The sequence below is a fragment of the Lissotriton vulgaris genome, chromosome 6, assembly GCF_964263255.1.
Source record: "Lissotriton vulgaris chromosome 6, aLisVul1.2, whole genome shotgun sequence".
NCBI classification, from domain to species: Eukaryota; Metazoa; Chordata; class Amphibia; order Caudata; family Salamandridae; genus Lissotriton; species Lissotriton vulgaris.
Window position 1 is genome coordinate 1,389,815,590 of NC_141694.1, and position 26,893 is coordinate 1,389,842,482.

The window sequence follows — 26,893 nt, forward strand, 5'->3', positions numbered from 1 at the left end:
TGTTCCACACATACACTGCTTCGGTTGTACCGGCGGCGTACGCTCCGTACAGAGCACTGGAGGTACCTATAGACGCTTGGCAGCATGGAGTTTGGTTTGGTGGCGCCCTACCGCACGCTTTGACCGCTCAGAGGTTAGGTCCTTTGTCCATTGCGGGCACTAATTGGCCTGCTTTGGGTGGATTTACTCCTCACCCTCGACGTAACGCTTGTAACGTAGGTGAACTGCGGCAACTTCATGAAGTCGCGGTGGGAGTGATTAGAGCGCTTGTTCATTACATTGGCCGTAATGTTCAAGACACAGCCCCTAGAGGCGCACAGCTTCGAGCAGAACATGCTGGTCTGAAAATCAACCCGGTCATGGTTAATTCCGTGATGGGTAAGAAGCCCCAGGAAAAGGACGATTTTCTGTTCTGGCTTGCTGAGAAATTCGGCCAGCTGGAAGCTGTGTTTCCTAATACGAGTCCGGGTGATAAACACCGGATTCTTACACTAAGTTTGCCGAAAGATCTGGCTCCTGACCTTGCTGACTGTGAGACCTGGGGAAAAACTTTTGCAGCGGTCTATTCGAGGTGCTATGGCTCCCCGTCTGTGACCAATCTGGGTGGGGTCCTTAAACGTGTTCAGGACGAACACGGACCGGAGGCGGCTGTTGAATTGGGCATGCGCCTGTGTGGCTCCTTTGAAGTAGTTTGCGGTGTGATCCTTGCGAATGTCAAGGGGGATGCTGTGAACTTTCAAGTTGCTAACGCGTTAGCGTTGGTTCCCGAGCCCGACCGACCCCGACAGTTAGCAAAGATTATTGTGAATGCTTACAAAATGGTGGGCCGCAATGCAAAGGGGGTTAAAACTTTTCCTGATAAGGAGAAGAAACAGCCCCAGAGTCAGACATCGGAAACTAGTAGTCAACAAAAGACCAAGAAACAAAATTGGCCTAAAAAGCAGAATCAGGGTAAGCAGCAACAACAACAAATACAGGTTTCTGCTCCTGCGTCTCCATTGCCTGCGCAGTCGGATCGTGTTTATGATTTGCGCGACCGCGCGATGATTAAATCGCCTGAGAGGTTTCAGGCTTCTGAACAACGCTCTCCTCGTTCCTTTCAGGACTCATCGGCTCCGTCAACCGGTGGTGGAGGGGGCGGCAGGGGCGTGGGTGGCCAGCAAGGACGTGGTCAGCCCCGCCCGCGTTCCAGTGGAGATCAGCAGGAAGGCTCTACGCCCAAGAGACCTCAGTTTGCCACGAAGAAAGTCGCTGCCCTGACCGCGCATCGTTATGCCCCAGATAGTGAGAACGCGGCTTCGGAATCTGACGTGGGCTCTGACCTTGCTGGACAGCGCAGCCGAGATTACCATAGTGAGAGAGGCCCTCCGTCCACTGTTGAAGGTGACAGCGACTGAAACTTTTGTTGTGATTGAAACTGCAGATACGCATGTTGCTCCCCCTGAAAGACTTTTTGAAATTGTCCTGTTAATTGAAGGTGACATGCAGCGAACTGTAAAAGGGGTATTTTGGGAAAATCTCTCGTCTACGTATGACATTTTGCTTTCGGAGGCTGACTGGCCCCCACCTTTTGTTCTCGCAGCTCCGCGAGGGGAGGAGGTAATCCTACCCAGCTTCGCGCACACAGTGCCGAGGGTGGAGGCGCTGCATTTTGCAGAAGAGTGGGCTCTGGCGCTTGCGCCGGCTGTGTACCGCAATCAATGTGGCTGGGATAAATTGTCACCAAGCCATGAGATTCCTTTACGGTCACAGCCACAGCCTCAACCCCAATATCCCATACGGCGTGAAGCGAAAGCTTCAGTCGCAGCTATCCTTGAACAATTGGAATATCAAGGTGTAATTGAAACGTGTGTGTCACCGATGAATAACCCTCTTTTTACTGTGAACAAACCGGACGGATCATATCGTTTGGTTTTGGATTATAGGCATTTGAACTCGCATTGCCGTAACTGTGCAGTACAGAATACGCACGGCTCTGCGTTAGTGAATAGTCTTGAGCGTAAACCTGTTCAAAACCACGCTTGACATTTCCAATGGTTTTTATGCACATAGATTAGACGGTCTAAGTTCCCAATGGACCAGTTTTACGTGCGCCGGAGTGCAAAAAATGTTTAAACGACTCCCAATGGGCTACAAGAACAGTCCTGGAGTTTTTTCCGCACGCATAGTCTCCCTTTTGGAGAGCTTCGACCCAGTTGCTTGTTCGTATGTGGATGACATTTATCTCACAGACGACGATCTTTGGGAGCATATGTGTCGAGTAAATAGCATAATTTGTAACTTTGCTGACATGGGTTACAAGTTTAACTTTGCAAAGTCGCACATTGCAGAGTACACAGTGTTGTTTCTAGGTTACGAGCTTAACCATGAAGGGAAGGGTTTAGCACCCCATTTCCTGGAGAAATGCGCACAGTTGTGCTCTCCGACAACACTGAAAAAATTACAATCTCTTCTGGGTTTTCTGAATTTCGGGAGGACTTACATTCCGGAATATGCCCAGCGTATCAAGCCTTTGTATGCTTTGATACAACCATCTTTTTCCAAATCATGCTGGCTGCCTGAGCATTCGGCCATTCTGCAGTCTTTGCAGGCTGATTTGCTCGCTTCTGAATACTTACAGACTCGTGATAACCAGACCAACCTGGTGATAAGAATTATCCCTGGGGCGGTGGGTTTCACGTACCTGACTTTTAATGAAGGAGATACAGTACCTATTGCTTACAAGTCACACTTGTACACTTCGGCTGAATTGCGTTTTTCCACTGTGGAGAAAGTTTTAACGGCTGTGCAGATGGCAATTCTTAAGGAACGTGCCCTGTCACAAGGAAAGCGCATGTTGGTTGTTACCCCGTGCCCTGCCTTAGAGGCGGTTACGAAAGCCAGTGTACCTAATTCCAAAGCTTTGCACCCTCGGTGGATTCAATGGGCTGCGTCCTTGACGTCCCAGGATGTCACGTTTATTTTTGACGCCACCTTACGGTCCCAGGAGTATTTGCAGTATGAGTTTGTTCATCCTGCTCCATTAGCAATGCGGCCGTTGGAGGATTTCCATTGCATCATTTACACTGATGGTTCGGCGCAGGTTGCGCATGGCTCTAAACATGCCTACGTTTCCGCTTGCGCCATTCAGGTCGGTGCCATGGTGAACGATGAGTTCAAGTCCAGTGTCGTGCACACGCAGACGCTTGGAGACTGCACCGCACAATTGGCAGAGCTTCGTGCTCTGATGCTTGCATTGGAGTAAGCAGATCCTAGTGTGACGACTTTAATCATAAGTGATTCTTACTACTGTGTCCAGTCTTACAATGAAAACTTGTTCTTTTGGATTCAGAATGATTTTCGTGACTCCAAAAGTAGCACAATAAAACATAAAACTATCTGGGTCCGAGTGGCGGAACTTAAAGAGAAGCTGCCACTCGTGTTTGTGATTCATACTCTCGGTCATCAGCGCGTGGGGGTCCACGCTGTTGGCAACTCGCTTGCTGATGAAGCAGCGAAGTCAGCGGTATCAAAATACTTAGTTGCAGCAGTCACGAGGTCCAAAAGCAAAATCGATGATGACATCTTGGCAGCTGTAGCTGCAACGGAGAAGGGAGGTAAATATCCTGCGGGATTCCCTTCTAAATACACATACCACTTAAGTCCCGATAAGGTTCCTTATGTGAAAATCCCTGAAGTTGGCGAGCGTTTAGTTCCCAACTCGGATCGCAGAGCTGCTTTGATTACAGCGGCACATGAAGGTGTGGCGTCTGCGCATGCGGGCGTCTCTGCCACTGTAACTCAGCTACAACAGAGATTCTGGTGGCGGGGTCTGTACAAACAGACGCGTGAATATGTTCTTCAATGTAACATTTGCCAGCAGATTAAGCCTTCTACTGCTGCGCGTCCGCCTCAGACACAGTTGTACATCTCTAATAAACCGCTTGGTTGCGTTTATTTGGATCACTGCGGTCCTTTTTCTTCTGATACTGCGTTTAAATACATCTTAGTAGCAGTTGATTCATGCACACGCTTTGTATGGGTATGGCCGCATCGAAGCGCTGATTCGCGGACTGTCATTAAGGATTTGCGTGTCTTTGTGGGAATTTTTGCCTGTGGTACTTTCCATTCGGACCAGGGTCCGGCTTTCGCCTCTAAGGCATACAAGGCTGCTATGGTTTCGTTGGGAGTCCAAGTCAAGTTTTCAAGTCCCTACAGGCCTGAGGGCAATAGTGTAGTAGAACGAATGAACCGCGACTTAAATCAATCTTTGACAGCCCGAGTTATAGGTACTGGTAGAAACTGGCTAGCCCACCTCATAGGCGTGCAGCGTGCGCTTAATAATCTCCCTAGAAGGTCTCTGGGTGGGCGGACCCCATACGAAATGCTCATTGGTATCAAGATGTATGTACCTGACCTTGATGGGCCGGACTACAAGGCCCAGGCCGGGGCCTTTGACGTAGATGAACATTGCAATGTTTTACAGAATCTACAAAAGACCAGAGACAGTCTTGCAAAGGAACATTTGCCCTCCACATCGGATGATGCGTTGCAGATCCCGGTAGTTGGCTGGCTACCCCAAGTTGGAGAACTGGTTCGAGAGAAGATCGATAACAAGAAAGAGTTTGGTCCCTCATATCGAGCACCAGTTCTAGTCCTTGGAGTGAAGGGCACAAGAACAGTCATTTTACCACCACTTCCAGGTCGTAAGGAAAACAGATTTATTTCTATTGACAATGTCAAGACACACAGGGTGGCCGATTCTTCATAGCATGACACCGGCTGTATCCTGTCCTTCCATGGTGAGGCACTCTGTGCTGGCTATTACATCTGGTGCAGAACGGGAGGTGTCCCTCGAGATGCCTGCCATATCCAGTCCTTTATTAAATACTATTCCTGATACTAACATTGATGAGCTAAACTACACTTATCCTGCTGATTTATCGATGCCTGATTTACAGACCCGTTTGGCAGGCCAGTCCAGATTCTCTTTTGACTCTGTTTCGGAAACATCAAAGAAACCCACAAACATTGCAAGATATGCCACGTTGTTCAAAAAACATTTTTTAATTCCGCCTTGGACATACATATGGTTGATCCTATTTTCATTCTATCTTTTTATGTCAATTGGTTTTGTGTTTCATTTTTTCCGCCTGATTGATGGTCACTACGTTAAAGAAAGAACAGGAATTCGGTACCTTAATGGAACATTGGCCCCTGTTTCCTCTTCACATTCTGCGCACAGGCTGAAACAAAACTTAAATACAGTTAACATTACTGCTTGGCCTGTCCTTGATGGGATTGTGTGGGATGCGGTTAGGTTTCAGATACACGGGCCTACTGAAGTGATTAATGTTCCAAATGTGCTTAGAGTAAACATGGGAGATGTGATTAAACAAAATATACGTTCTGATGATTGGGATATTCAGGCCATAGAAGCATTATTCTCGGATTTGAAGTATTATGCTGCCTTCGATACTGAGGATCTGTATACAGATTCTGTTAATTATGGTGATTTGTTTTGTTTTCAACACTATGGTAATCATTTTTTACATAAGACAAATTCCAGGAGGGTTGCTGTAAATTATACACAATGGGAACATTGCCCTGCTCCATTCAGTGGCAGTTCCAATACATTTCTGAAAAAATATACCTATTTTACAGACTTTGATCAGTCTAATCCTGAGTCATTTTATTTTAAAATGACACAAAAGCCCATTTCCAAAGTTAGACTTACCGATACAAAATTACTGTATTCGAAGTCCTTTTTAGACAGGTTGGCTGTAGATGGCTACGAGTTCTGGAAAGGAACAATTGACCTTAAATCGGTTTGGGGTACCAAAGATTGGCAGGTACAAGGCACTGAGGCTTTGCACCGTGCATGTCTCATCCCAAATCACATGTTGTTTTTAAATTCGACCATTTTCCAGACAACATGCTTTGGATTGGCTACTTCTAAAAAATTAAATACACCATCCATCCCAGATTTGAATGAATATACAGGTTGGGGTAATTTCACTGATTCCTCCATTCAAGGGTTGCAAACTCTTTTACACAATTCGTCCTTTAACATTTCCAGTTTGGATTCCAAGGGTTGGCTGGTATGGCAAAAGAGTGCTGATTCTTGCCAGCGCCGTTTTATGGGTTTGACTGAGGGATTCACGAAACTCAGGCCCGATCCGCGTTTTGAAGAAGACTATACTGTCACGACTTATTCTGTGGGGAAGCTGTGTCAGAATTGTTTGCAGCATTCAACTTTAGCTGCAGTTAAACTACATTTGTCTCAATTACATGATAATGTGGATTTAAACAATTTTATAAAAGGCCCTGCTAAAGGTAGATCTAAACGATTCCTGTATGCAATTTACAATGAAATTTGGAAAGTTAACCAGGTTGAGGCTGCTAAACGCCTAAGGGCTATTGATCAAGCTAATTTGGAAAAAGTGCTTGCAGTGGTTGATAACAGCATTAACACGCTTTCTTCCCGAATTTACACTTTAAATAATATTGTGTCTTCTGTTGTCGACATTGTGCATGATGAAGTGTCTGTGTTATATCATGGTCAAAATCAATTGCGTTCTGTGATGCAGTTTGCGTGGACACTACAGACTCTTAAGTCTGGTCGAGTGCCATGGACTTTTTTTGAACGTATCATCATTATTTGCCCCGTTTAATTTGACTGAAAAACAGCGCATGTTGTCAATGAGAGATGCTACATTTTCTATGTTACATATTGAAAAATTAGAATCCCTGCCATTTTCGGTGGCTGAAGTGACTGCAGCAACATGGCTTATTCATGGTGTTATAACATTACCTTTTGCGTTGTATAAATTTACAAATTGTATGAAATATATAGCCATTGGACGATATGAACCATTAGGCAGCGCTTTCCTCCATGAAACATGGTCTTTACCATACACTTACAGATGCCTTAAGGAGGGGAATGAAGTGAATCTGAATGGTGAAGAATGTACACAGTCGCCTGACCGCTCACTTATTTGCAGACACATCCAGTTGCATGGTTCTTGTAATCAGGACAAACCTAATTTGGCCTGTGTTTTGAAAGGGACACCAGTTCCTGCAATAGTTCCCACGTTCACTTTGTTGTCCAACGGTAGTTATTTACTTTTAAATAACGAGTTTTGTTGTGGGTTAGAGCCTGGTATCGCATATGTGGTTACCGTGTCTGAAAGGGTCGTTTGCTGCAAGAATGTGTTGTATCCACCCACGCATGGGAATTCAGAAGTTTTAATTTGGCCAAGAATACCAACCTTGAGAGCTGAATTCAATGGTTTAGGCCGTATAAGAGCCCTTTTATCTCTAAAACAGGTGGCCCTGAGCTCTGCCCGCGAAACTTATGTCCTTCACATAGCAAACACGCGCACAGAAGTACAAGCGCTTTTAAGTACTGATTTGCCGTTTCATTTTTGCGAGCTGGTTCATCAAATCTTTAATGCCTCCTCCACATCCAGCCTCGCTCATTTTTTTTAAAATGGTTAGCAGTGGTCTCGTGACTACATTTGAAAAAGTATTTGGTATTATACCTGCGTTCTTTCATTCTATATTCGCTAGTCTGTTTGGCGGATTTCCTGTTTTGCTGGCTTTGGCTGCAGGCGTTCTGGTGATATTTTATTTCATAAAACATGGATGCCCATCCTGCGCAAGGAAACGCACAGCACCTACTGATGCAGTTTCGCAACCGGATGCTTGATTATTATGGATCCCTGCCGCTTGCGACTCTAAGCACGGCTTTTGGATTATCTTTCAGATTTTCCTATTTCACCTGTGTCCAGCCTGTGTTTCATTGCCTGAGCTGTGATTTCGACTGGGCCATTGATTTGTGTCTCTGTTTACCGACTTCTCCTGACGTCGACTTTGATCAGCTGATGTCCCCCGTAGTGGCTCATGAGTTGGTCTGTTCTGGCGAAAGGGTTATGGCTGTGGCAGCGATGCATGGACTAATGGGTCAGTGGGACATATTCGCAGCGGCGCATGACTTTCTGGCACAGAGCGTTCTCGAGAACCCACTGAGTTGTCCTCTGATGTTGCTAGAGGATTCGGTGCTGGAAGAGCACGTATGTTCTTTCCCATTGCTTAATTGGATGGCTGAACTGTTTTCGGATGATGACAGTGATTTCATGTTGGAAGCTGTTGCTACATATTTTGCATATTCATTCAACGAGGAATGACTCTGAATACTTCCATCATTATGGCACGTGACTTTTTAGTAATTCTGAATGGTGCCAGTTTCAATACGAACATTCGATTTTTTCATATGTTCTAGGCCTATTAATTATAGTTAGGCCTCAAGTTCGACTTTTTATATTTTGTGTGGCCACTATAGGCATGCATACATTTTTTTGTATTTTTTAAATTTTACATACATTACATACATTTAGCTTGGCTCAATATCATTGAACTCTGCTTTCAAGTCTTGCCTCTCATAGAGTATTGGCTTATATATTTGTCTTTTGACCGTCCTCGGATCATTGGGGGGGGTGTCATATGGTTATTACGTTTCCATAGATTGTGTTAAGTTAGCATGTGCTTGTTAAATGTTTAAATGCCATATTTTCTTTCTGCTTCGGTTTGCACACGGCACCTAATTGTTATTTCAGCTTTTAACCTAGACGAAAGATGTGATTTATTTCAGGATAATATATTATTGTACTGGTATCAGTCGTGCCTGGAACACTTGGTACAACTGTCTGCACACTGAGAACTGCACACTCTAACACAAGGTTACTGTAGGCCTGATCCTCGCACTACGTTAGTCATAACACAAATAATGTTTGTGCCAACTTTGGGCTTTACGTGAGTTCAAGATACAGTTACAGGGAATGAGAAAACACACTTGATGCTGGACATGCTGAGAGCTGGTAGCTGTTGATGTGATCTCCTCCTACTGAGAATTTGAGGTATGGGTTCGCCCAGCTAAAGCCCAGATGAGACCTTCTTAGATATAATATAATATGCTAATTAGGGTGCGCGAAATATAGGTGATACAGAATTCTATAGATTTTGCATCATAATATGTTATCACAATTTGCTTACTATGGATTAGTGACTATGCTGCTGACTCTGATTTTTATAATATGTATGTTGATATTATACAAGATACTGCGTTTGAGAATGTTGCATTGAAAAAATAAACATTTCAAACTTGCACGTGTTCTCATTGCCTCCCAGTTTCGGTTTGGAATGATAATATAACGAAAGAGTGTTCATGTGTTCCACGATACCTGAGGTATTCTAAGTTCATGTTCTGGATTGTCTAAGACATCGGGAAGTATTCACTGCCGATGAGATACTGTAGCTAGCCTGGTAAGGGGATTTCTGAAACATAGGTGAGTTGTGGGTCACCCTGACTCACCCAGGTTCTAGGTCTCTGAGCACAGTTCTGTGAGAGAACGGAAACCATGCGACAAGATGCTTGATCATTCAGGATGTAAGGTAAGCCTCAGTGCTTCTAGGGGGCCCAAATTTTGGGGGCCCTTTCCAGAAGCTAGCACCTCACCTAGTATTGGCCTTGAAGATGAGGTTGAGAAATGACCTAGAGAATTTGCCCATTGTGTGGCGAGTGGCGGTGCCCGCTCAGGCAATGTGTTCTAGTGTTGTTGCTATGCACAATATCTGATACTATATGGAACTTGCTGTGCTGTAAAGTTGATTGCCACAGAGACAATGCTAGCTGGCTTTGCAGATTTGATGCTCCCTTGCTTCCTCATAGAGAAAAGGGCCTGGTACTGACCACCTGGATCTTCAAAACTCTAGATCCCACTAAAAGGAGGAGTTTCATTGTCAGAAAGAGTGTTTTCAGGTCACATTTATGTGAAGGGAGAAATCTGAGCTATGCGACGTGGGTTTGGGAGAATCCCCTGTCTATGTGCCCCTTTCCTCTACTCTGAGGAGTCAGTGGAGAGGTTAGGAGCATGTGCACACTGCAGCAAGTTCGAACTGATGATGGTTGAAATAGGATGAGCAAAGGCTGATCAGCCAGCAGTAGGTTTCCGTGTTGAGCCTTATGGAGCTACAGTGACCACAGGTTGACCTTGATATGGGAAACCACCTCTGTCCACAACATCTGTACTCCAGAACCACTCTAAAGACAAGGTTGTCACAGTCTTTTTGCTCAAAGCATGGTTTATAACCTTGGTGATGGCTATTGTGAGAAACTGGGTTGTGAATTCTGGTCAAGTAGCAGCCACAATCCCTTGCAGGGTGACCCACAAAAAGTCACTACATTAACCTGTGCTTAACACTGGGCAACTTGGCACAAAAAGCAGTCAGGACTAACTTAGAGGCAATGTGTAAAGTATTTATGCAGCACACAAACAGTAATAAAGTGAAAACCCAACACATGAAAAATCCGAAACAAATTTGAGTGAAAAATATATGTGACATGAAAATTACAAAAATCTAATCACTAGAAACAGAGTTATGAATGTTTAAAGTTTAAGGTTTAAAATAACACCTAAAAGATCAGAGTGCCGACCGCAGACATCTTGTCGCGTGAGACCGGGTCAAAGTATAAAATTAAGGCCAAATGTGATGGAGATAGGTTTGGATAAAAGAAGTGGTTTGGGCCCGGTCAGTCCTTACCTTAGGACTTCGAAACATTTCTGAAGAAAAATGTCTGAGAATGTAAAGTTCAGTGAGGAAAGGCTGCCCTTGTGGCTCAACAGGAGGCCAGGAAACCTGCCCTTGGAGTCACTTCTGTAGTCCTAGGTGCAGCTGGAGATGCAGGGCTCAACTTCAGGGATGTTCAAGGCAGGCTCCAGGCTGCCGGACAATCCTTCCAGGTACAGAAGCAGTCTGGCAGAGTGCACAGCAGGTCACAGCAGTAAACAGTTCTCAGAGAGTCCTCCTGCTGGTCCAGTTGTGAACAGAAGAGTGGGTCTGAAGGTTCTATTTTATATCCAGGTGCCCTTCTCCTGGAAGGTGGGAGCAGCTTCTGGAAAGGTTCTTTGAAGTGCATGGAATTTCCTGTCTCCCCTGCCCTGGCTCCAATCTGGCTGCAGTGACAATAGAGTGTTGTTAAGTCCTTTGTGTGAAGGCAGAGCACAGGCTATTTCGGTGTAAGTGAGGCTGTGCTCAGCCCCGCCACCCTATCCTGCCAGCAGATGCCTCATTCAGCACACTTAATCCCTCTATTGTGACTGTCTGGTAGGAAGTCAAAAAGTCTAAATGTCAGATACACCCAGTCATGTGACCCAGGCTAGGCTACAGGCACAAAAGGGCAGGAAATAGCCAACTTTCTAAAAGTGGGATTTTCAAAATGGTAATGAAAAATCAGACTTTACTTTTAAATAGGATTTATCATTACAATTCCATAGGTACCAAACAAAACATAACTACCTTCTCTCAATTAGGAATGACAGCTTATTAAATGCAATAAGGAATCCCCAATTTCATTCTATGGGAGAGGTAGGCACCAAGTAGTGAAAACACGAATGTGGGAGTTTTTCACTACCAGGACATGTAAAACTTGAATGTACATGTTCCAAACTTTGAATTACAGAGCACTCCATCATACTGCAGTCATGTAAATGGAGCAAGACATTTCACTGGGTATTTGATTGGCTAATTTGACTATAGTTGCACCCATTCCCTCACATGATTGTTTATTTTTTTTTCTGAATATGAGTATTCACATTAGACTTAATACATGGTTTAGGCTATGCTCGCATGCTAGTCGAGCACGTCAGTTCCTTCTTCTTGCATGATCTAGGAGAACATATGCAAAGCAGGTATAGTGTACTCTTAAGCTTCCGTCTCACCATTTGTTTTTGAAACTACTTTTAAGTAATGTTGCCAAGCAGCCGACCGATGATCATGATCCAAAATGTACATAGGTAGGTATACCTAAGGACAAGGAGAGTGAGTTTGTTTTCTATATCCTTTGTTATTTAAGAGCAATGGTCCTGAAAAAGATCAGGTGCTCAGGGCCTGAAATCTAGGTCAACATGTGGAATGCACCTGGTCTGGCTGAACTTTCCCTTTTCCCCACACTTCCACTGCTAGTTCCAGAAGGGCTGCAAGGTATGACAATTTCTGTAGTCTCTAATATATGTAATCACTATTAAATGCTTATAATGTACGATAAAACAGTGAAGCAAAATGTTAATTTTATATTATATTTAGTATATCATTGACACAAACAAATGATCTCTTATTTATCAGGAATTTTAGAGTGGACACTGTGAACTAGTAACAGCATTAATGAAAAACTATATTGACCTAAAGCAGTAACGTAATTGTTAAGCTAGAAGCTTCTCTGACCAGCAATTCTAGACCAGTGGATCATTTTAGCATAACGTCTCCGCTTTTGAAAAAAATCTCCATACAAAATTATGTTTACTTGTTAATAAGGTGTTGGGAAGAGAATTTAGTATCCGCCTAATCAAAGGGTAATTGCATTTGTCTGTACCTATAATCCTTGCAATAGAAAGTTGTTGCACATTAACTGCAACAGAAAATACGATCCTGAATTTCAAAAGCACAAAAAAAACTACCAGTTGGTAACTAAATATTTCATATCTACATTGAAATCTCATCTCTTCAGGCATGTTTTACCTAGGTGGATAAAGTTATGACCTCCTGAACAATCTCGGATCTACAGTACAGGCATTACTTCAGTAGCACACACACACCTCCTTCCCCTCGAAACTTTCCCTGCTACAATCTTCAGAGTAGTAACCCTGTTTTAGGTTATTCCTAAATCACTTTATGTTAATGTTCAATCTTACTAAGTAATGGCACAACATAAGTGTACAGACCGTACATTTCTGGCTAAAGAACTTAGATGCCACACAAGATGCAAGTTTAACAAAAATCACAGGGGATTGATTCTGTTAAGGTAATCAGAGGCTGGAATCAAAGTAAATATGATAAAAGTGGACAATGCCTCTGACACCATGGATCTCACAAATTATTGTGATACGTGGGTATCCTAGGGGTATGTTATCAGTTTTACTCCTCTGAGGGTAAAACTGATAACATACCCCTAGGATACCCACGTAATTTTTGTCAGACCGACAGTAGGACTTTGTTATTAATTCTATCACTGTGTATTGTCGATATATGAATTTATTAATTTCAATCACTATGTATTGGTTATTTGTTTCACGTTGATTTATTCTTTAAGTCAGCAAGTTATTAGTTGTTGTAAATATATGTCGAATGTGCTACAGGATATAAGGAGATAATCAAAATGAAATGTTTACACCCAATGTGTACCTATTTGAAAAAAAGTGTCAATTAAGGTGCTTAAAGTATTTAAGCGTTCATTGTCAATAAATAGGACATTGACTTAAAATAATTTGTGAGATCCATGGTGTCAGAGGCATTGTCCACTTTTATCACACAAGATGCAAGTGTCATACAGATGTCCAGTATTTTCTTATAAAAACAAATAACCACCTAATTACACATCACAGAATCTCACAAGTATATGTAGGAATTTACAAACAAGCAGTCAATCTTCGTATACACACATGGAATTTACCTTTTTAGAAGATGAGGCTTTAAATTCCTGATCTTCTGAATTTTGTTTCATGGACTTATTCCGGGGCTCTTTCTTCATAGACATCAGTTTATCACGTTTCTGTTTTAGATATTCAGCTCGTTTTCTTAGTTGTTCCTTTTCAACATGAGTTAAAGACTGAAATTATTTAAATAAAAATGGGTAAATTACACTTAAATCTATTTTTCTATGCCCAACCCCTGTGTTAGTTCTGGCTCTCACCATTTTGAATCTCAAATATATTCCCTGTGTTGGCAGATAGATAATGTGTTTTTCACTTTATAAGCTTCTTAGCCTCTAATCTGTTTTGATACAATCAGATAAAGAGATGAAGTATGTTTAGCTACAAATAATTATCACAATCATGTTTCTGGTCTCCTCCTTTTAAACTGAATATGGGTATCCTACTTTATTTAGAGTTTCATTCATTTTTTGTTTTGTATCAAACCACATGTTTTCTTTCAGGCCAATTCGTAGTGCCACATTATCTGGTGCACATGGTCACTAGGCCTCAGTCTGCTGAGCGATTAAACAACATATTGTTGGTTGAAAGCTTTATTTCGATATGCAGAGATATCTTAAAAGCATTACATACATATAAAACTGCAGATCGATAATACAAATGTGTCAAGAATTAAAAAGAGTAAAAAGTACCTTTTATACATACAATAAATTAGTTAAAAGTAGATTAAATTGAGATAGACAATCTATTGCAGCGAATCAACCATGTCCATTTAAAAAATTTGGAGATACCACAAACTATGGGAGGGGAAGTGTCGGTTAACAAGATACGTAGCGCCACCGAGTGCAGGCGCGTCCCCAGACGTCTGAATAGGGGTTTAAGCCAATATCTCCTTGGACGAATATAATCCGGGCACTCAAAGAGGATATGTGCCACCGTCTCACGCCTTGTGGAGCAGAGGGCACAAAAAGGCGATAACTGAACTGGCGATTTCCATCTGGAAAGTAGGTCCCCTATCGGTAGAATGCCTACTCTAAACTTGAAGTAAAGAGCCCTATCAACTGACATGGTGATCAAATCCAGATAGGGTTCATAGGCTACCACGTCCTTAATTCTTAGAAATGCAGCGGTCGAATTGCAGTGGCGTGGATTACCGATGAGTTGGCAGGAGACCCAGTCCCAGTACAGTTTTTTGAGGACAGCCTTGGGTGGAGCAGATTTTGTAAAGCAACAGTCCCCCAAACCCAACTCCCCCAGGAGGTTTTTAGTGTCCCTCAGCCACTTGATCTTGTGCCAGCCCCCCATTCCCATCACCTTGGACAACCCATCAGCATAAGATTTTAACTCTGGGACCCTCCACAGGCGAGCCCATAGAAGCAATGGCCGGAGACCGGCCTGGTCCTTAATCGACTTGCAGCCCACATCCAAGAGCACCGGAACTGTTGGGGTGCTCAAGGGGAGAGCTAGTAGATCTTTCAAGAACTTGCTCTCAGACTTGGATAGGGACTCCAAATTGCAATGGCCCCACAGCTCTGCCCCGTAAAGTGCTGACGTGACTCCTCTTGCCTTATAAATGTCAATTGCAGGTGCCACAAAGTGTTTGGGTGAGGCTCGATACTCCCTTAACAATGCACCCCCTACCCTTTTATGGCTAAAAACCATCTTATTAATGTGTGGCGTCCAGGTCATAGTGTCACTCAGGCGTATTCCCAGATAGTCAAATTCGGAGACTTTCTCGAGAGCGACTGAGTTCAAAACTGGAGGGCGGCCTAATTTCTGTGGTGGGTGCATTGCCAGATATTTTGTTTTGTCCATGTTAATAACCAGTCCCTTTGTCAAACAGAAATCCTGGAAACGGGTCAAAAGCTTCTGGAGACCCTGGGGGGTCTTGGCAATGAGGAGGGTGTCGTCTGCAAACAACAGTGTGGGGATCCGAACACCCCCCAGGGAGGGTGCATCCGCTGGTTCTTGAAGCAGGTGCTTTACCACGCCGTGTACATACAGGGAAAATAGGGTGGGAGCTAGCACACAACCCTGTCGGACACCCCTGCAGACCGGGATCCTATCAGTCGTTTCCCCATTCTGGCCCCAATGCACCTGAGCATAATTGTCTGTGTGAAGTTTGATCAGGAACAGCAGGATGTAGGGGGCAGTCCAAGGCCCTGCAGAACCCTCCAGAGTTCCTCCCTGGGAACCAGGTCAAAGGCAGTCTTAAGGTCAATGAAGGCCAAATAAAGACTGCCTTTGCCCAGCTCCACCACCTTCCAGTGCAGAAGCATTAGTCTAAAAACCTGCTCAATCGTGCCCGTTCCTGAGCGGAATCCTGCCTGAAAGTCAGATAGGACCTGGTTTTCGTCCACCCAGTGGAGGATCCTCCCTAGAATCGCCTTCCCCGCCACCTTTTGCGTTGAATCAATCAGGCTTATCGGCCTGTAGTTCCCTGGATTGTCTCGACATCCCTTTTTAAAAATGGGGACGACCTCCGCCCCCTTCCAAGATTCTGGGACAGGTCCCCCCTCCAAGATGGCATTCAGAAGGGCAGAGATCAAATTGGCCCATTCAGTCGGATAGGCTCGGAGTAAGTCCCCTGGAAGTCTGTCAGGGCCGGCTGCTTTCAGGGGTGCCACAGACTTTATTACATTCTCTACCTCCCGCACGGTGAAGGAATCGAGGATACTATCCCTTACCAAGATGGGAAGTGAGACTGGGTCATTCAGAGGCCCTTCTATTGAAGAGTATAAGGCCCCAAAATGGTTGAACCAAGTCTGTGACGGAATAGTACAGGTCCTCAGTGTATCATCGGGTCTGGTCCTAGATCCCACCAAGTTCCAGAAACCCCTGGCATCCTTCCCTTGGCTGGCAACCATAAGGTCCGCCCAGAACTTTTCCTCCCATTCTTTTTTAGCTATTTGTAAACTCTGGGAATAGAGCTTCCTGGCCTCCCTAGTCCTAGCTTGGGATTTTGACTTGACTGCCTCCACCAGCATTTTCTTTCTCGCCCTACATGCATGGTTATACCAACCCTGTCTTCTCAATGATCTATTATTATCCCCCTTTCGCCCAGTTGGTACAGTAAACAGTTTGCTTAAGGCCATAGTCAGGTCACAGAACTTCCCGGATGCCTCCACTGGCCCGCCCTCAGAAGTGGCCAAATTAAGTTGGGCTACAGCCAGGAGTTGCGTTATAGCTGCAACCTTCTCTGCGGAGAGGGTAAGCTTTGCCCACTTCAACCGCCTGCCACAATGCGAAACAGATGTTTCCCCAAGACTGGCAGCGGTACAGGGCAAAGAACCCCCTGCGCTCTCTGACCACCAAGGAAGCAGAGTAAGAGAGAGCAAGTTGTGATCGCTCTCGACAGACGGAATAATTACCATGTCCCTCACCGAGCTCCATAGACCCACGTCTAGCAAGATGTAGTCAATTCTTGATGTGTGGTCGGGACTGTTGTATGTGTGGGCTCCAGCCTTATCCGAGCATGACCTCCCATTGAGGGCCCTCAGGTCAAACTCCATGTTAAGAGAGTTAATCTGGAGTATCACTTCAGTCCACCTCTTAATAGGGTAGCTCTAAAGCCGGGATCCCCCTCCTATGGTCCTCCTCCTCCTGATCCAAAGTGTCGTCCGAGCCCAAGGGATCGAACGTACAATTCAAATCGCCAGCGACCAGGGTGCATGATTTATATGATGATAAGCTTAACAGGCCCTCCAAGAGAGCAATTGTGGGCGACTGGCTACCACCCTTGGTGCCCCGAGCATAGATGTTGTAGATGTTCAAGATGGGACGACCCCGGGCATCCTTTAAGGTGATATTGAGCAGATCAGGACAGTTGGTCTGATGCTCCTCTACCCTACAATTTAAAGAAGTGGCCACCCAGATGAGGAGACCACCCGAAGGGCGTCCCCTCCCTGATTCTGGATAGACGGCCGGAATAGAGTAGGAAGAGTACCCTGCCTTGTGGGTGGGCTCCCTACTCCATGTCTCCTGGAAGATACAGATGGAATACTCTTCCACAAGAACGTTCCAGTCGGGCAGGGCCAGCTTTCTGATAATTCCAGCCACGTTCCAGCTGAAGACCCTAAAAACGGGATCCGTCACAGCTGGGACGTGACCGGACATGACATCATGATCGGCAACAACCCCGACTGGGACGACTAGTCTGCTGCCCTCTCCAATGTTATCCTGCCCCCGTCAGGTTCCCGACTGGCCTTTGGTGCTGTATAGTTTTCTATTGGGGAGGGCAAGCTGGTCAACATTTCGGTAGGATGGGCAGAACCTCCCAGTTTATATTCCCCCCCGACACCTGCCCACTAACATCTTTAAGTCAATATCCCATAGAGCCCCAGCTTGATCCCAGCCAAGATGCCTGAGGGTAAAGCTGAGGCACCACCGGATATGGTGGGCATCCACTAATGCTATGGCGTGTTTCCCCAAATACTGGCCCAAAGTAGTTTGTAACAGGGCGCGGGTAAAAATAGGTCAGATCCACCATGCTAATGCCAGGCCCACCCACCACCTGATTTTGGTTACAGATTGTGTGTGCTACTCTGTTGTCTTTAAAATTGACAACCACACAATCACCTTCCAGTCGTTTCTTGCCCTGACCTACCTAGCCTACCCTGCGGACTCCGAGAATCAGTCCGTCCAAGCCCCTAGGTAGCGGTTTGTTAGTTTTTAACCAATGCAAAGTTTTGTTTTTTAGGGCCTGGTGGGTTTCGAGCTGGTCATCCTTCAAGTGAGGGACATTGACAAGAACAACAACATATGGGTGACACTCAGGGGGAAGATTCTCGGGGGGGCTCCTGGGAGTTGCTTTCGAAGATGTAACTCCCGGAAGACCAACTCCCGGGTGGTTCGTTATAGGTTTGTCCAAGGGGTCCGGCCCAACTCCTTTGCCACTGACTATTCCCTGAACTGGTTTCTTAGACTTAGCCGAGTCCCCACCCACTGGCAACTTGGCATGGCCTGGTTTCTTTTTCTGAGCACTAGAGGCCTTGGGGGAACTAGCATGGACCTGGGCTGCATGGGTGATAGATCCCAGTTTAGCCGTGGCAGAAGCTGCAGGGGTAGGGGTCAAATCCTTACAAGCCACGGCAGTGGGTGCATGCGTTGGCGAGGGTGGGGCCTGCACTATATCTCCCTTTGATCGGTTTCCCATATTCCCACCCGGATTGTCCTCACTGACTCTAGACTGGAGTTTAATGAGAGTTTTAAGTGAAAAAAAATTATCAAGGGTAGACTGTTCAAATTTATCTAACCGTTCCCCCAGGCCCCTTACTTGATCAATAAGCGGAACTAGTAGGGTTTTAAACAGGTCCTCGAATTGTTTAAGAAAAGCAGGGTCTAGCGGAGCTGATGACTTTTCAGGGGAATTGGAGTGTACCTGCACAGCCTCAGATGCCATACCCAGAGAAGGGTTCCCTCCTGCCATATCGGGGTTCACTAGAGCTAGATCACTACCTAGTTTAGTGCCCATGCCCCTTAACACTTGCTTCCTAGGGCGCTTATGCGATGTGGAGTGGCAGCCTTTCCGCGTACTCGCAGCCCTTTTCCTCTTGGTGCGTCTTGAAGAGTCTTGGACCAAGCACGGCAAAGACAGAGCCTGAGGAGAGTCTTGGTGTAGTAGATACAAGTCCTGGCCACTGTCAGGGCAGGAAGGATCAAGGGAGCAAGGGCCCAAGACCGCAGGACTGGCACCAGAGGATGGCAATTGTACTGCCAAGCTCTCCAGTCTGTCGATGCTTGCTCTTATTGCAGACAGCCGTGGCTGCTCGGCCATGTCTAGACAAGGGGGGGAGGGATCCGGCACAGTAGTGGGTGACAAAACCTGCGCCATAGAGCCAAGAGAGGAGCGTCTGGCCGGTAAATAGTCCTGAGAGAGGCGACGTTCCGTCATCACAATCTCCTTTTCGATCACCGCGGCTACTCTGGTTATGAATTTGTCCATTGTTCCTATAATTGCACTCCCAGCAACTCCATCACCGATTCCCCTGAGGATTTTCCCCGACCGGGTAGACATGGTGAAAACTGCTCACTCGGCCGAAGTTCAAGAACCCTCAGGGACCGCAGTCGCAGATGACAGAGGGGTGGCCCAGCCCAGCCACTGACAGCCCCTGACTGCCACAGACTGCCCGCCCTTTGCCCGGGTTTCGCACGGCGTCCCGCTCGCGTCCCGCTAAGCGTGGGACTAGCCGTTACATAAGGGGCGTTGCGAGCATGGGGCGTGTCTCTCAGGGGGCGCGTCCAAGAACACCTGGTCTGCGCAGGGACTCCTGGTCTAGAGAGTCCCTGCTCGCGCTCCACCTCACAGGCTCCTCGGGTCTTCCTTCCTCACGTCAGCAGTGGTGGCCCAAGCAGCGTCAGCCCCTCACCGCTAACCGCGAAGCGGCACCCGCGAAGCGGGTGCTACGAGCTGTAACGCGGAAGCGGTGGTATCCCTCAGCCGAGGGATAGAGGGCAGCCTGCACAGCTTCTCCGCCTCCAACAACAGTAGCCAGGTAATAGGAGCGTTTGGTATCCCGCCGAACTCCGGGTGCTCCCGCCTTTAATGTTGGTCGAGCGTGGGGAGTGTCTCCCAGGGGGCGCGTCCAAGAACACCTGGTCAGCGCAGGGACTCCTGGTCTAGAGAGTCCCTGCTCGCGCTCCACCTCACAGGCTCCTCGGGTCTTCCTTCCTCACGTCAGCAGTGGTGGCCCAAGCAGCGTCAGCCCCTCACCGCTAACCGCGAAGTGCTGCGAGCTGTAACGCGGAAGCGGCGGTATCCCTCAGCCGAGGGATAGAGGGCAGCCTGCACAGCTTCTCCGCCTCCAACAACAGTAGCCAGGTAATAGGAGCGTTTGGTATCCCGCCGAACTCCGGGTGCTCCCGCCTTTAATGTTGGTCGAGCGTGGGGCGTGTCCCCCAGGGGGCGCATCCAAGAACACCTGGTCAGCGCAGGGACTCCTGGTCTAGAGAGTCCCTGCTCGTGCTCCACCTCACAGGTTCCTCGGGTCTTCCTTCCTCACATCAGCAGTGGTGGCCCAAGCAGCGTCAGCCCCTCACCGCTGACCGCGAAGCGGCACCCGCGAAGCGGGTGCTGCGAGCTGTAACGCGGAAGCGGCGGTATCCCTCAGCCGAGGGATAGAGGGCAGCCTGCACAGCTTCTCCGCCTCCAACAACAGTAGCCAGGTAATAGGAGCTTTTGGTATCCCGCCGAACTCCGGGTGCTCCCGCCTTTAATGTTGGTCGAGCGTGGGGCGTGTCTCCCAGGGGGCGCGTCCAAGAACACCTGGTCAGCGCAGGGACTCCTGGTCTAGAGAGTCCCTGCTCGCGCTCCACCTCACAGGCTCCTCGGGTCTTCCTTCCTCACGTCAGCATTGATGGCCCAAGCAGCGTCAGCCCCTCACCGCTAACCGCGAAGCGGCACCCGCAAAGCGGGTGCTGCGAGCTGTAACACGGAAGCGGCGGTATCCCCCAGCCGAGGGATAGAGGGCAGCCTGCACAGCTTCTCCGCCTCAAACAACAGTAGCCAGGTAATAGGAGCGTTTGGTATATTGTATAACTTAGCACAGTACTGAAAAAGGTCTCAATAGAGAAGTCTGGTGAGATACTATGTGAAGGATCAGGTGCCAAGTCTCTTCTTGGATGGGTTTGGCTTTTGGTGGCAAAATGGCTTTCAGAAAACAGTAGAACTCCTTGGGAGAAACTACATTTACCATCTTCTTGACAACTGGGAGTCTGAATAAGACCATTAGGCAGGGCTCTTAACACTCCAGAGCTGATGCCACTGAACATTAATGGCTTTACATCCGTGTTTGTTCTGCATGAACTTGGCTTAATTGAACATATTGGCATTGCTCAACCAGAGATGTTCAAGATGCATGAAATGAAGAAGTTGAGGAATGGTGGGTCGTTTTGGCAGTATAACAGTGATGTTCTAGACTAGAATAGATATTAAGCCCTCCGGCAGATCCATGCACAGATTATGCGGGTCTTTTATTCCTCATTGTTTCCCTTACTACTGTTTCGCCATCTTGGGGGTCACTGCATCCCTTCTTCACTAATGCTGAATCCCTATGTTCTCCATCTGTTTCCTAGGGGTCTATACCAAACCCTTTTCCTCTCCACAAATCCTCCTTCTGTGATGGTGACTCTCATACCTCATGGCTTTCTCATACAGAATCTCACATCATAAAATGGCTCACAGCCCCCATCTGTTAGTCAAAGACGTCCTAACTCCACTCTCTCATTTATAGGGGTGCCTTGATTTCCTATTTGACTGCTGTCAGTCCTCACTTTTGTCACTAAGACACTGATCTTCTCACGCTATGTAGAAAGAAGTGACTTTTTCCTCCTCCTACAATAGATGCAGTTCTGGCAGTTGCATGTGTCCTCATGTATCACTCAAACTATTTGGTTAGCTGGTAATATCTGTGATTCTCCTTCAAGTTGATAAAAAACACGATGAGCACAGTGTTTTTATTCAATCAGTGGCCATTTAAACACACCTGATTAAACAAAATATTAGAGTGGAATACCTAATGCAGAAGAAAAGGAAAATATTACTTACCCTGTAAGCATCGGTTCGTGGCATGAAGTGCTGTAGATTCACATGCTGTGCATACTCCTGCCATCTAGAGTTGGGCTTGGATGTGTACAACTTGTTTTTTCATTGAAGAAGTCTTGCAAGACACAAGGTATAGTGACTCCTCCTATGACTGGCAATGCACATGGGTATTGGCTCCATTGCTAGATTTGTTCTTGTACAGCGGGTGAGGATGGAGATGGAACACAGAAATATCAGAAAAAGACCATTCAAGTGAATAATAAAAAGAAAAGTAAAGCAAAGCATCTGCAACAACTGAAGGCTTCCTAGGATGCGGACTCATGTGAATCTACAACACTACATGCCATGAACAGATGCTTACAGGGTAACATTTTCCCTTTGTGGCATGTATAGCTGTAGATGTACATGCAGTGCATAGACTATAAAGAAGTTTCCCCCTAAGCGGTGGTTAGCCAGTGGATGTTGCAGAGGATTGAAAAAGTGTAAGTAGTACAGCCTGGCCCACTTGAGCTTGTTGACATGCTAGGACATCCACACAGTAGTTATTTGGAAGAATACCGAGTGTGTGTTTCCCAAAAATTAATTTGCAGTAATTAAATACCAATTAAGCACAACTTAAGGTAACACAGTTACAGGGTATAACACATCTTGCAGAATTACTGAATGTATGAATTTGACATGCTGTACCTTTTATCATAACTATTCTATTGTTGTTTATTTCCCATAGTTGATTTGAGCGTTGCAGCATTTGTTATGGACATTTTTCTTGTAGTATATCCAGAACAATGCGTTTGGTATTTTTTTCCTTTCTATTTCTCGAATATTTTAACAGGGGTTCTTTTGCATTTTCATAATATTTCAAATGCTCTTCATTCCGATGCAGCCTTACAATTTCCCAGTAATTTAAAAACCAGCCACCACATGTTTCGCCCCCTATATGGTTAGCAACCCTAGAGATTCAAGGCTGTAGTATTAAAAATAAATAGTTATGATGCAAAACCTATTCATTGCGGCATTCAAAATATTGGTCACACTAAATGTCCCATAAAATGTGAAGTACACTGCAATCTAGTGATGCACACCACCCACGTTCCCTTTAGCTAGAACTTTACATAAATGAAAGTACATTTACTGTGTAGGTATACTATCTACTATGCACTTCCAAAATAGGCTATGTTCTTATATTAAAAGCTATGAATTACTGTGCACTGCCACACCTGCAGGTTGTAATGGACAATAAGTACCTTCCAAGAGTTTGCTTTAGTTTAATTTAGTATTATTATGAGTCCTTTAATGTTTAATAAATTTCCTGGATGGACGTATTCAAGTATATTAGATATCAATATGATCATTTATGAGGTAACTAGTTCCCGCGTTATTTGTTAGTTATAGGTTACCTCTTGTGTCCATTTAATTTGATCCGTCAGACATAATGAAATCTATTGTAAAACAAGGACAGAAAACAGAAGACAAACAAAGGCAGCATCATCCAGCGGTGCAGGCTTGCATGGGTAAAGGTCAAGCTCATTGTAACTAGGGGGAAAACATCATAATCATCCCAGGGATCATTCTGGGGCTCCGGGTCCTAACAGCACGTCTGCACCGGTGCCGCGGAACTAAAAGGCATTGAGGGCGTGGCTAGTGCCAAGGAAGGCTGAATATTATGCTGCTGTTTCAGCGCTGTAATATGAGGGAGGTAGAGGTGTGTTATGTTCCTGGAGGTCCGCCCATGGCGCCCCGGGCGTGGGGCGCGCTGGTCATGTGACTCCTGATAATAAAAAGAGGTCTAGCACGTACACAGGCGTTCAGAGAGAGAGACGCGCAGACCGAGCAACAAAACTTATTCCCAGTGTCCGACTGAGTTTATTCTAGGGCCACGTGTTAGGCCTAGTCAGGATTAGATGCCCCGGAGTGTAGGTCCCAGATTGATCTCCCTAGGGCATTCACTTCCCCTTCACAGGACACAACAATTGGCGACGAGGGTGGTTGCCGACCCCTCGCTCCGGGTGTGTGTGTGCCCCTTCCTGGGTGAGGCGGCTGCGGGTACTCCCATTTGCCCGTGGTGCTCGTGCCTTGCTGCCACGCACACCCCCGCACGGCTCGCCTGGAGGGACGACTTCCACCCCTGGCTCTTCGCAGGTGAGCGGCGCTGCCTGGCACTCTCTTGCTGCGCATCGGAGCACGATTGGTCGCGCGAGGCCATTCCTCTACTGAACCTCCCTGCCCGGTGCCGCACCGTGCTCGGTGGCACGTGCGTGAATCGCACCTCGGCACGCCTGGCGAGGCGATCCGGACGGCGTCCGGTCCTGCCCAGCTGCTCGAGGGGACGTGGTGTCGACTCGTCCCTGGGCGCTACGCTGCCAACCGACTCTGGAGCGCTAGTCGCACGCACTCTGCAGCGGTTGCCGGGGGAATCTCAGCGGCCCTCATCTGCCCGGCCGGTGGGCATTGTCGCGTCTGTGCGAAGCCCCTGCTGTCTCCGGTCTGGTCGGAGTGCCTCTTCGGACATCACCTCGGCCGGCCGCGGGCCTGATCCAGTGCGTCCTGGGCGATGGCTACCATTCCGCCCATTGAACCGTTTGTGGTGGAGGGTGCGCCCTCCACTCTCGCACCGAAGTGGAAGGAGTGGGTGGACAGGCTCCTAATATTCTTCGAGGCCACCAAAGTCCATAAGGAGCAGAAGCGCGCCATGGTCCTCCATCTTGGCGGCAAGGATATCCACTCCATAGCTCGGACCCTTACGGAGGCGACCCCCAAAACTCATCATACCCTGATCAATGCTCTCAATGCGCACTTTGAGCCAATGGCGAACCAGGATTACGAACGGTTCATTTTTCGACAGGCACGGCAACTGCCGGAAGAATCGCTGGATGCATATCACTCCAGACTCAAGAAACTAGCACTGACGTGTGGATTCCAGGACGTTACAGAGGAGATCATGGGCCAGATAATTCAAGGATGCGCCTCTGCAAAGTTGCGTGAGAGAATACTGGAAGAATCGGGGAAGCCTCTACCCGACATCCTAACCCTTGGCCGCACAAAGGAGCTGTCCAAGGCCAGGGCGGCCCACATGGAAGCGGCACTGCAAGCTAACATGAAAGTGGAACCGGTCAACAAGATACAGGTCCGGACACAGCCCAAATGGCCCAGAAGAACGACAACCCCTCAGGGTGGTGCATCAGCACAATCCTGCGGCTACTGTGGAGGCCCGAGACACCCGGCGCCAGAGTGTCCGGCACGGGGCAAGAGATGCTCAGGATGTGGCAAAATGAATCACTTCGAAAAAGTATGCCGGTCCAAGAGGTTCAGTAAGCCACGCCAGACGGTGCACACGGTCGCTGAGCACGAGGTCGCTGAAGGTGAGCCCAGCAACAGTGACATGGATGATGACGAGGAGGAGCGATCCGTACACAAGGTGCACATGATCGGCACCGCCACCAGGCGCACCAGGACGCTGCCCCAGTGCCCCATCCAGGTGGCTGATCAGGATATCATGGCGACAGTGGACACCGGCGCATCAATAAACCTTATGAGTGCGTCCCTCTACAGTGACATGTCTACCCCTCCAAGACTCCGCTCCACCCCTATCACGGTATATGCCTACGGTCAAGATGTTCCACTCCGCATCCGTGGAAAGTTCAAAGCGGCAGTCCGACATGGGGACAAGATCACGAGAGCTAACATCTTTGTGTCGGAAGAGGGTCAAGGCATGCTCCTGAGCTGCCGGACGGCAGAAGACCTGGGGGTGGTCACATTTGCATTTGGCGTGCATGAGGAGTCGGTGCAACAGCTGATCATGGACTTTCCAGACCTATTTGAGGGAATTGGGTGTTCCAAGGGCCGTGAAATACACCTGCACGTGGACCTCACCGTACAACCTGTGGCCTTGCGACACCGTCGCATTGCGTTCCACTTGCGGCCACTAGTGGAGGAAGAACTGCAGAAGCTGGAAGCAGCTGGAATAATTGAGAAGGTATCAGGCCCCACCCCCTGGGTGTCGCCCATCGTGGTCACGAGAAAACCGAAACAGCCAGGAGCGGTCCGGATCTGCGTGGACATGCGCCTCCCCAAAGCTGCCACCAAGAGGGAGCGCCATATCACCCCCACGATAGATGACTTAATTGGGGAAATGGCTGGAGCCTGCTGGTTTTCCAAACTGGACCTCCGGGCGGGGTATCACCAACTCGTACTAGACAAGGAGTCACGGAACATCACAACTTTCTCTACCCACATTGGACTTCGCAGATACACCAGACTTAGCTTTGGGATCTCCAGTGCGGCCGAAGTTTTCCAGAACGTCATCCAGGAGCCGATTGCTGGCATACCCGGAGTAATAAATGTCAGCGATGACATCATGGTGCACGCCTGAACAATCCCAGAACACAATCAACGTTTGGCGCAAGTTTTTCGCAGACTCCGCAGTGCGGGGCTCACACTGCACCGAGACAAGTGCGAATTCTTGCGGACCAAACTGGGGTTCTTTGGGTATGTCTTCTCAGCTGATGGCGTCAACCCAGATCCTGATAAGGTTAAAGACATTAAGGATGCGCCACCGCCCACGACAGTCACGGAAGTCAGGAGTTTTCTTGGTATGGTAAATTACTGTGGTCGTTTTATCAAGGACCTGGCCAACCTAACTCTCCCCCTGCGTGAACTCACTAAGGACTCCACCCCGTGGAGCTGGGGACCCGAACAGGAAAAGGCATTCCAGGACATCAAGAGCTCACTCTCCAGCAACACCACGCTGGCGTTCTTTGACCCGCGACACTCCACTCTCATTGCGGTGGATGCCGGACCGGCGGGGTTAGGAGCCGTCCTAATGCAAAGGGCGAGAGACGAGGTAGACTGGTCCCCCGTTGCCTTCGCCAGCCGGTCCCTCACGGAC

The 26,893-nt window shown here is 47.3% G+C and overlaps 1 protein-coding gene across 2 annotated transcripts in view; it reads right to left on the minus strand.

The window, feature by feature from the left end:
* Window positions 1-26,893, minus strand: part of CFAP36 (cilia and flagella associated protein 36) — a 319,762-nt gene that overhangs the window by 31,892 nt on the left and 260,977 nt on the right. The window contains exon 9 of one of the 2 annotated variants that reach the window (XM_086927503.1): window positions 13,487-13,642. In XM_086927503.1, coding sequence (XP_086783629.1) covers window positions 13,487-13,642 — 156 coding nt within the window. The remainder of the gene's footprint in view (window positions 1-13,486; window positions 13,643-26,893) is intronic. The other variant, XM_086927504.1, reaches the window with a different exon arrangement.